Source organism: Ceratotherium simum, chromosome 16 (genome assembly GCF_057802395.1).
Source record: "Ceratotherium simum simum isolate JZ-2026a chromosome 16, ASM5780239v1, whole genome shotgun sequence".
NCBI lineage: Eukaryota > Metazoa > Chordata > Mammalia > Perissodactyla > Rhinocerotidae > Ceratotherium > Ceratotherium simum.
The window spans coordinates 10,608,024-10,618,562 of NC_141915.1; the positions used below are offsets into that span (position 1 = coordinate 10,608,024).

The window sequence follows — 10,539 nt, forward strand, 5'->3', positions numbered from 1 at the left end:
CAAGCCTCTGATCATTCAGCTATCACGCTCATGTGATTCTGTTTCTGTCTTCATAGCACTTTTGGTATATGTATATATATGTGTGTGTGTATTTATATATGTATATGTATATATATACATATATAGCTTTTAGTACTATCTGAAATTATCTTGACTACTTTTTATTGTTTATCCCACCAGAGTATGAGTCCCAGTAAAGCAGGACCCTTGCCTCATTGACTGCTATATCCCTCATACCTGGAACAGTGCATGGCACAAAGTGCTTAATAACTTTTTTTGTTAATGAATGGATGAATACCACTTTCACACTTCTTGTGGAAGATATCACTAGTTCCTACCCAGTATCCATTCTCTCCTTTCATAGTAGTGGACCCTGCTTTTGTTGTGGATGTCAATATAAAATACTGTCCCAGATTCCCTTGCACCCAAGGGTCATTGTGTAATGCATTTCGTATTGATGAGACATAGTCAAAGGTCTGCTAAGGACGTCTGGGAAAATTTTTGCTTTGATATAGGCACTGCCCTTTCTTCCTTAGCCTTTTCCTCCTTCCTGCCCACAATACAGGCTAAAAGTGGAGCAGCCAAAAAGGTGATAAACATGAGGACCAAAACAGGAACTACCCGAGACATTAACGAACTATATAGTGGAGTCACTACACCACAAACTTTCTTATTATGTGAAAAAATTAATCCTTTGTAGTTAAGCCCCAGCAGTCAGCCTCCTGTTACTTGCAGCCAAATACATTCTCAACTGATAAACTATGATGGAGTATTATCTACCTCTCTAGGCTGTTCATTAAGGGCAAGGGAATATTTCATCTTTCTTACTGGACTATACTGGACTACTTACTTTCCTCCTATACTATTCTATAGGAGGACTGGAAGAATTTATCAGCAGAAATGTTATTCACTATCCAGATCTCTTCAGCTCTCTTAAAATAGTGATAGTCAGCAAGTGACATGGGCCACCATATTATCTGAATCCATTTGGCTCCTGAGTTCAGACATTTCAAATAGTGGGGGTTACGTGTACTTTTCATTCCTGAAACAAATGTATTTATTGCCACTGTGTGCCAGCATTATGTGGCTGTTGGGGATACAGCGATGAGTAAGTCAGATGATCAAAGCTGGATGCCCAAGTTCCCACTAAACATTAAGCTCCCAAAGGGCAGGAGCTGTGCTGCTCCCAGTACAAGAGAGACTTAATTCTAGCAGTCTCTCTACCATCTTGTTCCTCATCTCAACCTTCTTTCCCTTGACCCCACTTTAGTGGTCTTACTTCACTTATTCATTCACCAGCTTTATTTTAGTATTTCCCATGTGCCTAGAATACCCAGTACTTGGACTGCATATTTATATGTAGTATTTTGAATGCCTAATCTTTGACTTCCAAGATCATTCAGGTTTGCAAATCTGTCTGCTTTCTGTACAACTAAACCTCCATGTGCTCTTGCTGATCCATCATGAAGCGGCTATTCTCCCAATACCAACACATCTATGTGGTTTACCTAAGCTCAGCTGTGGGAGCTGGGTGCATTAACCTTGTCCTGATGTCATGACTGGGTATTATGGTCCCAAGCCCAAATGATGGATCCCCTCACTCAGCTCCATGGTACGTCCAGATCAGAATTTGGGACAGTAGTAAAGTGTTTCAGACTAGTCATAAACTTAGCCTCAAGGGTTAAAGCTTTAGGAATTGCTGCTATTGGAACACAAGTGTAACACAGGTTGAAGTAGACCATTGAGACAGATACCAGGAATCCTGGGACCACATTGTATTGTCACCTTTGATATTTTATTTTTGAGGGTCTTTAAATTATTATGTGTGTGTGCGCGTGCGCACGTGCACGCTATTTCAGGGACAAGGGGTTGGGCCATTTTGAAACTCTGATGGAAATTGTAGAACCCTTTTCCAAAATAATACATCTCTGCACATACACCCACACAATATTTAGAAACCATTTCTGGAGGTCCAGGTTAAGAATCCACCTGTGATTTGCCGTGAGGGTGGAAACTTTTTCTATACCATAGTTTTGTCCTTTATCATGTACTTTTTTAATTTACCTTTTCACGTGTGTATATTTTATCCCATTGAGCAGGCAAGCTTCCTACAAGAAATATATGCCTCTTCATTTACCCCCAGTGATGTGTGCATGTAGGCACTGAGGCTTGTGGGGAATATTTGCCATTTGAGTCCTTTGAAGCTGTTGTGATTTACTGAGAACAGGCAGCTTTCCTTTTAATATTCTAACTGCCACCCCACCTCCCTTCAAAACTATAGAGATCACAAGAGGACTTGGACTCTACACTAATGTTCTATTTACTTTCTAGGTTTTAGGCCAAGGCATTATTTACATACTCGTCATGCAAATATCCAGTCTTGGATATTTAGAGAACAAAGTGGTGCCTAGTGGAAAGCTTTATACAAAAAAAAAGAAAAGAAAATAAGTATTCATAAATGAACGTACTCCATTATCTTACAAATGTGTGGTCTTGATTCCTTCCACAGCTCTGTGCTTCACCTCATTAACACCCACACCTGTAATCAGACCCCCTACTTCTCCTATCCCATGAGTTTGTTTTTCGTTTTCTTTTTTTTTTTTTTTTTTTTATCCTATCCCATGAATTTTGTCAAACTACACTACTTTCCTGGCATGTGCTTGTGGAAAAAATTTAAAACAGGAATAAATATAATGCTAATAGAATAGTGGCCATGTGGTTTTTCCTTTTTTTCTGATCCTTCCCTCCCACCTATAAATTTCAACAGGCCACCTTTAATCCTAACCTCTTTAGAACTTGGAAGTGTTTTCCCTCCTCCAGTCCCCTCTCCCTGACTCTCTAGGCAATTACAGCCACCTGGTGGCCATATGGGGAAATGACAGATTGCCCCAAAAATCCCTGGTGAGAGAAGGAACCTCTCTGGAGTAATTTTTGGTCTTGCATCTATGGGGAGCAAGGAAAGAGAAACCTGTGATTACAGCACAGGATCCAGACATCCTATTTCTTGGTCCCACCTTGCCTCGTAGGACACACCATCCCATCCACCAGTTATTACAGACAGATGAATTCACTTAACATTTGAGTTCATACAATCAAAATTTATTGAGCAGCAACTATGTGCCCAACACGGAATACAGCAGTGAACAAGATGGACACAATCTCTGCCCTCATGAGCTTACAATCTAGCAGCCAGCCAGCCAGCCAATTACATCCATAATTTTAACATTACAGCTGTAATAAGTGCTCTGAAATATGCATGGTAGTGCTAAGAGACGATTTAACAGAAAGTCTTGACCTACACCGAGAAATCAGAAAAGGCCTCCTTGAGGAAGAAATATTTAGAATCAGCTAGGTGGAAAATGGAAGGAAGAGCATTGCAAGCAGAGAGAATAGTCTGTGTGACAGCTCTGAGGCAAGAAGATGTTTAATGAAACGAACTGAAAGCCGGTCAGTGTGGCTGGAACATAGGGAACCAAGAGGAGTCATGCAAGATAAGATATGCAAGGTAGGCAGAGGCTGATTTATGCAAAGTCTTTGAATTTAGGACTTTATTCCAAAAGCAACTGGAAGCCACTGAAGAAGATGAAGGAGGAAAGTTAGATGTTTAGGTTTGTTCTTCAGAGCTCACTCTGACTGCTCTGTGTGGAGGACAGAAGTGGAAACGGGAGGACTGCTTAGGAAGTTTCCACAGCAGTCTAGAAAAGAGGTGATGACAGCTTGGAGAAAAGAAGATGGATTCCAGAGACATTTAGGAGATCGAATCTACTTGGAGAGTGTCTGGGTGTGTGAAGAGAGGGATGTGTTGCTGGCAAGAGGTACTGAAGCAGGATCCTCTGCAAGAGGGATGGGTTTGGGCAGATCTCATAGGCACAGGCCCCGAGTCTGGTGCTAGAGCAACAGCATAGCTTTGGTTCTCAAATAGTTTAGGGTTTAATTGACAAACAAGACAACTTTCATACACAAGTTGTTTCATGTGTATGAAACAACTGCAGAGCTGATTAAACATCAAAATGATTCAGATAATTCATGGACTCTTGCAGTACATGGGATTGAATGGAAGCCCTCTGTCTCACAGTGAGTTCAGATACTGCTGAAGCCAGTACAGATGTCTCCACCTTTGTCCAAGCCTTTCATAGTCAGCCCCTCAGAAAACTCCTATGCAGCCCACCCAGTTTCTCACAGGCGCCACCTTGCCCTGTGCTGGGCCCTGGTGCCCCCTGCCAGGATGATGCGCTAACCTCTCCCTGATTCATTTTTGCCTGCTACTGTCAGGAAATACACCTGTCATTCGCATTCCCCACTCCTGCTTAGATTAAAGGGGACCAAATCTGGCTACTGCCCCTGATTGTGGTTCTCTTTTGGTCACCAGGAGTTTTCTGACTGACTTAGCTCCTCTCTTTACATTACCCCTGTCAAGCCCCCTCTTGTAGAGTTACCATCTAGCAAAGTCCACCCTGCCTTACTTACCTTACCTAAGAGGCACAGGCCCATCATGAATATACTGTACGATTTGCCTCCTTTTTGCTCCTTCATCCAAAGTGTCCCAATCCGAAGGCCTTTTCCCCACTCTAGTTTTTCCTGGAGTCACTGTATACCCACCTCTTTGCCTCGAAAAAGTCAGAAGAAAAATTTTGCTGTGGGATTAACCAGGAAATAGCCTCACAGCTATTGCTCAGCTAACACTTAGCCTTCCCTGCTTCCTCTCTGGTACTGCAGAACTCTGCCAACTCCCTTCCAAAGACAATAACTGCAGGAAAAAAAGAGCTGACTACACAGTAGGCCTACAGGTTCCCATTGTGCAGTGAGCCTAGGACACTGCAATATTCCCTTTACATTGAAAAGAACATGGACTTTGGAAATGGGCAGACTTGGGTTTGCATCCTGGTTAGTAACTAGTGTACCTCTGTGCTATTAAATCTTGCTAAACTTCAAAAGACTTACCTGTAAAATAGTGGTAATGGTATCCATCTTGTGGGGTAGTTGTAGTAAACAGGGTGTATAAAGCACATAGCATAATATCTAGCCTGAACTACCTGGTAACCATTCACTTCCTTCCCCTTGGGTTTCAGCTGCCAGATACTATTCAGAAGGGACATAAGCCAGTTTTGTCCAGCCAGTGATAGACATTTCCTATTCCTGTCTTTGTAAATCCCATCTTCCTGCAGCCATTGCATGTCCATCATTGCCAAAAAAGTTCTGCCATCCCTCATCCCTGGGTAGGACTTCTCTTTCTCTTACCATCAAGAAGTTCTGCCTGAGGGCCGGCCCTGTGGCTTAGCGGTTAAGTGCTCGTGCTCCGCTGCTGGTGGCCCGGGTTCGATCCCGGGCGCGCACCAACACACCGCTTCTCCGGCCATGCTGAGGCCGCGTCCCACATACGGCAACTAGAAGGATGTGCAGCTATGACATACAACTATCTACTGGGGCTTTGGGGAAAAAAAATAAATAAATAAAATTATTAAAAAAAAAAAAAAAAAAAAAAGAAGTTCTGCCTGAGCTCTATCTGACTGTCCTCTTCTGCATCTCCCTAATCCAAGATACTTCATCTTCTTGTATCATTCCTAAAAATTAAGTCACTTCTAGCATTCTCCCTAACTTTGTCAGAGTAAGTTGTAATGGACCTGGGGAGTAGGATCTTTACACTTCAGACGAGCATTTCCTCTCCATCCCCACTCTCCAGTGCCCCTTCCCTAACCACAGGCCAGTTCCCAGAGTGGAATGGAGATCTAGATCCCAGCACCCCCACATCCCCACTTCTTTTCCTACAGGGCACAGAAACAGCCAAACTCAAAATATGTTTTGAGTCTACATGAGCATACATCTCCTTTCCTATAGCTCTGTGAGGTCATCATTGAAGTAGAGCAGTATTGCAGGTGTGTAGAGTGTACCGTCCATATTGAGATAGTCAAATTCTTCCTCCTCATCCCGGATCCCATTCTCTTCCAGGGTATAATCCATGTTCAGGTTCTTGCCTTCATATTTCCATGTGTAGCTGGCAGCATGTGTGTTATAGGGGAGATAGCGGTGTAGGATTTCCCACATTGATTCCAGGGTCCCCACCTGGAGAACATGAAAGCACCCCACCCCCAGAATTCTGGGTGGAACAGTTACACACACACACACACATGCACGCACGCACACACAAGCAAAGGCCAGGAGCCCAAAGATGATAGAGCTGGGATCAAAGTGCCTCCCTTGGCAGATAGCAGCTTCAGGCACTCCACAGTCCCAGAAATGACACTGGAGCTCAGGCATGCAATGAATGGCCCCGAAGTCCTACCTGTCTTTATGGCAGCCACTTCTAACAAACAGATGCCACTAAAGAGTAAAAGTCACTGCTCCCTCACCTCATCCCCACAATAGAGTAGACTAATAAGAGTCTAATTGCAATTGCTGTCCAAAACACAGCATGTAAGAGCTTCCAAGGGCCACCATCACTAAGATGCATGAACTGCTGCCCTAGGCTTATGAAGGGGTCTCTTGTACCCTGAGACCCAGCCACTCCTCAAATTCCCAACCCTGGGGATCAGGTGGTCTGCTTTCCTCGGTTACCCCTAAAAGAAAGGAAAATATAGCTCCCACGGTTATGGAGAGCCGATGGCCTGAAGACCTGCTTCGAGATTTGCTGAGATTCCCAGTAAGCTGCCCCCAGGCACCAGTTCTCACCTCCAGTGTGTGCTCCTGCGACGTGAGCGTGTTAATGATGCGGATGTTCCGGGTCTTGGCAGACAGCCGCCCCACCTCGTAACGCGACCCCTGCCACCAGGGCTTCCCGAAATCATTGGCCCAGTCGGAACGGGGCAGCTGAGGCGGGACGTGCAGAAAGCGGCCCCGGGGGGTGCGGTATCTCAGGCAACCGGTCAGCGGATCTATGTGCTTGCGGATCTTTAAAGCAGGGTTTGGGGATGGGAGGGAGCAGTCACTATCTCGGTCTCCGGCTAGCCCTTGCTTTTCCTCTCCATCCCCGCTCTCCAGTGTCCCTTCCCTAACCCCAGGTTTCAACAGAACTCACGTCTCTGGTCTTTGGATCAAACCAATGGCTGATGTCCTGGCCCGCAACTTCCACGATGGGTTTCAGCAGCAGGTCTCCTGGGAAGGAGCAGCCGCCGTCAATGATAGCCACCCAAAAACCAGGCACCCAAACACACAAAGCGTGGCCCTTACCCTTGTACTCCTGTGCCAACGGCGTTAGGTCATACACGTATCCCAGGTAAGACACCCACAGGTCTTCCGGCCGGTTGTGTCGGGCCACCTCGGCCGGCGTGAAATAACGACGTTGGAAGTACTCAAAGTCTGGCCCGGCCACTAGGCCCCGGCGCGGCATGGCTCTTGCTCTATTGGTCACCGGGCTCCCTTAGTTGCTTCCTCGCGCCTCAGCACGCAGGCATTACCGCATCCGCCTTCTGGTCCAGGAGCTAAGACTAGTGCGTTTATCCGCTAACATGGAAACCATTGTTCTGTTCCGGCCACCGTCCGCTGAGATAAACGCTGTGTAGGCGAGGAGGAGCGTGGGCTTTGCGTGCTCACGGGAAACGTAGTCTGCGTCCGGCATTCAAGTTAATTGAGTTGCGTTCTCTGGAGTTCTAGGGGAAAGCGAACACACTCTGCTTTAATTCAGAGTGGCCTGGGCTACAGGGGGTATTTAGGGCAGACTATTCCGCGAGGTGGAGTGCGATTATAAAAATAGATATTCTCGCTAAATTCCAAGCTTCCTAAAGGATGCGTAAGCAACCAGAAAGGTTAAATTTCTCGCGATATCTTAAGACATTCGGCGTAATAGGCCTCAGTGGGCCACACTGCTGAAAAAGTAGGGGAAGCTCGCGAGATCTCTGCAGTTGCCGAGGAGACTAGAAGAAGAGGTGATCTCGCGAAAGAAAAGAGGTCGGGAGCGCTCGCGAGATCTCAGATCGCCGGACCCGAAAGGTTTTTCAGAAGTTGAAGGGCCGAGAGGAGGCCCCGGGGCAAATGGCCGGAGCTGGACCAACCATGCTGCTACGAGAGGAGAATGGCTGTTGCAGCCGGCGTCAAAGCAGCTCCAGCGCCGGGGTTAGCCGGGCTCAGGTTTTGGGATTGAGGGGTAGTCAGGGAGCAAGATGGGGGGACGAAGGGGGAACTGCAGCTCCCGGCAGCCTCTGGGCTTTGTGTGAGCGCCCCGCGGTCTGTCGGGAGCTGTGGTTCCGCGGGTGGGCGGCTGCCTGGGCGGTGCGGTCTCAGCGCGTGTCCCGCCCCGCGCAGGACTCAGACGGGGAGCGCGAGGACTCGCCGGCTGCGCGCGCCCGACAGCAGCTGGAGGCGCTGCTCAACAAGACTATGCGTATTCGCATGACAGACGGACGGACACTGGTCGGCTGCTTCCTCTGCACCGACCGCGACTGCAATGTCATCCTGGGCTCGGCGCAGGAGTTCCTCAAGCCGTCGGGTCAGTACCCGGGGACTGCGCACCCGCCTGGAATGCGGGCGAGCCTCACGCAAGGCAATTCTCCTTCAGTGCTTGTCTGCACTCCGTGTTTTCGGGGGCTAGCAGTCGTGGCTCAGAGGAGGCGGGACCAACGCTCGCCCGCCTCCCTGATGCTCTGACCCTCCTTTCCAGATTCCTTCTCTGCCGGGGAACCCCGTGTGCTGGGCCTGGCCATGGTACCAGGACACCACATCGTTTCCATTGAGGTGCAGAGAGAGAGCCTGGCGGCGCCTCCTTATCTCTGACCACGATCGCGCGTGCCTTTCAGACTTCATTAAACCTATAACAGAAGTGGCCTGTCTGCGTGTAGCTGGGATGCCGGGGCAGGGATTACGCACCCCACCCCTAGAGAAGGAGGTTTATCCGAGGTCGCGAGCGCACTCAACCTGGACGTCCAGGAGTGCCAAAGGCTCCCTCAGTTTCGGGGGTGGGGATGGGGGACAGGCTGAGCTTCTGACCCACAGGCCCCAGAGTGGGCCCCTCCATCTTCCCTCCCACGCTGCTGCTCCAGAATTGTGGCGGGAGGGGGTGTCATCCTGCTCCGGAAGGCCCATTGTTTCCCTCCCCGGCCTGGCAGCACCGAGTTCCTCTAAGCTGGGGTCAGAGAACGGGCTCAGGTCCCCAAGGGGAGCAGGGCAAGCGACAGAGGCCAGGCCCCCTCCACTCTATTGATGGGGAGGTGACTTTGGGGTCAGGGACAGAGCTCTGGGGTCTGGCCAGGAAGAATGGGCTAATGCGTAAGGGAAGGCCAGGAGACTGAAGGATGCTCTCGTCTGCGCTCTTGAGCCCGCCCCCTCCATGTTGTTTCCTGCTCCTGGGCACAGGGGCAGGAGTGATAGTATTTGTGCCGTCCCTGTGTTCACAAGATCCCAGGAGCGCGTTCAGTTCATTAATTCTTTATTGATGTGTGATCATTCCTTTACCTCCAACCTCGCCCTGCAGCCCGTAAATACTAGAGGAACCGCACCAGAAAAGGCGAACACGAGGTTGCGTTGCCTTTTCACAAGACGGGCAGAGGGTGTGCAGGGTCCAGCCCAGATGTTCAGGATTTAGATATGGGTAGTGAGAGGAAAGTGGGTTTTCTGGGGTGTGGCAAGTTTTCACCAGCATTGGGTCCACAGGTGCTGCTCCCCAAGGGGACGCTAGGACTCAGCTTAGGCAGGAGTGGGGGCAGGGTAGGTCGGGAGACCCCCGGGCTTCAAGTCCTTTTGCCGACTGGGAGGGAGGGCAGTCGTCAGGGTTGTTCTTGACCTGAGGGTCCTCAGACCCAGACCTTTCCTGGTGTGGGAACGGCCTGAGACCCTGGTGAGGCCCGGGTGTGCCGCGGCTGCTGCGGGGCGCGCCGGCGCCGATAGAGGGCTCGGCTGTAGGGCACGAGGCAATCGGCCAGGCGGAGGCGCAGGCAGAGGCGGCGGTAGCTGGCCAGGGCAAGCACGAGCAGCGGAACGAGGAGCAGGAATCCGGTGACCAGCAGGGCCGTGAAGCCCGGGTCCCGCAGGTGCGCGGTGCAAGGAGGGGCCTGGGAGCGCAGGAACTGCGGGAGGAGAAGAGGCGTCAGGCCCAAGCCGAACAGGCCAAGTGGGGAGAAGTTGTGGCCCACAGACCCCACCGCCACCCTCACCACATACACGCGCACTCACACGCACACCGCGGGGCGCACGCTCACCTGGGAGTGACAGAGAAAGCCGAAGCCTAGCATGGTGACAGCGGGTAGCAGGATGGTCCCCAGCACCAGCGCCAGCAGGAGAAGATTGAAGGCAGCCACCAGCAGATTCTGGGCCGTGACCAGCACAGCGCAGGCCCAGCAGTCCAGGGGGTCCCGGGGCTCTGGGCTGCCGCCGCCGTGAACTGGTCGCATCGCCCCCGGGACATCCGCCATGGCCCGCCTAGCTCCCGCCCGCCTGGGCTGCCTGGACCGCGGCCCTTATAGCCCTCTTTCCTGCTCCTCCCCCGGCCCAGCCTCTCCCCACCCCCCTTATCCTGGAATGCGACTCCAGGATTAGGCACCCCCCATACCGTGGAGCGGACCAGAGCTCTGGACATTCCACAGGCGCCTCCGGGGAGGGGCTCACCCTCCCGGG

The 10,539-nt window shown here is 50.2% G+C and overlaps 3 protein-coding genes across 4 annotated transcripts; 1 reads left to right on the forward strand and 2 right to left on the reverse strand.

The window, feature by feature from the left end:
- Positions 1 to 3,083: 3,083 nt before the first annotated feature.
- CYB5D1 (cytochrome b5 domain containing 1) lies at positions 3,084 to 7,724 on the reverse strand. 2 transcript variants are annotated; one of them, XM_004433113.3, is made up of 4 exons: positions 7,165 to 7,715; positions 7,013 to 7,089; positions 6,667 to 6,885; positions 3,084 to 6,060 (listed from the first exon to the last, which is right to left on the reverse strand). In XM_004433113.3, exons 1-4 carry the CDS (start codon positions 7,322 to 7,324, stop codon positions 5,830 to 5,832), a joined length of 687 nt encoding a protein of 228 aa, XP_004433170.1. In that variant the 5' UTR covers positions 7,325 to 7,715; the 3' UTR covers positions 3,084 to 5,829. The 2 variants fall into 2 exon arrangements, with proteins under 2 accessions (XP_004433170.1, XP_014645035.1); XM_014789549.2 differs by having other exon boundaries at positions 7,013 to 7,724.
- A 27-nt stretch (positions 7,725 to 7,751) lies between these two features.
- Positions 7,752 to 8,749, forward strand: NAA38 (N-alpha-acetyltransferase 38, NatC auxiliary subunit). Its single transcript, XM_004433114.3, has 3 exons — positions 7,752 to 8,046; positions 8,236 to 8,419; positions 8,591 to 8,749. The coding sequence occupies exons 1-3, from the start codon at positions 7,966 to 7,968 to the stop codon at positions 8,701 to 8,703; spliced, it is 378 nt and encodes a 125-aa protein (XP_004433171.1). The 5' UTR covers positions 7,752 to 7,965; the 3' UTR covers positions 8,704 to 8,749.
- Positions 8,750 to 9,338: 589 nt separating this feature from the next.
- TMEM88 (transmembrane protein 88) lies at positions 9,339 to 10,360 on the reverse strand. The gene is made up of 2 exons (XM_004433115.3): positions 10,125 to 10,360; positions 9,339 to 9,992 (listed from the first exon to the last, which is right to left on the reverse strand). Exons 1-2 carry the CDS (start codon positions 10,335 to 10,337, stop codon positions 9,720 to 9,722), a joined length of 486 nt encoding a protein of 161 aa, XP_004433172.1. The 5' UTR covers positions 10,338 to 10,360; the 3' UTR covers positions 9,339 to 9,719.
- Positions 10,361 to 10,539: the final 179 nt, after the last annotated feature.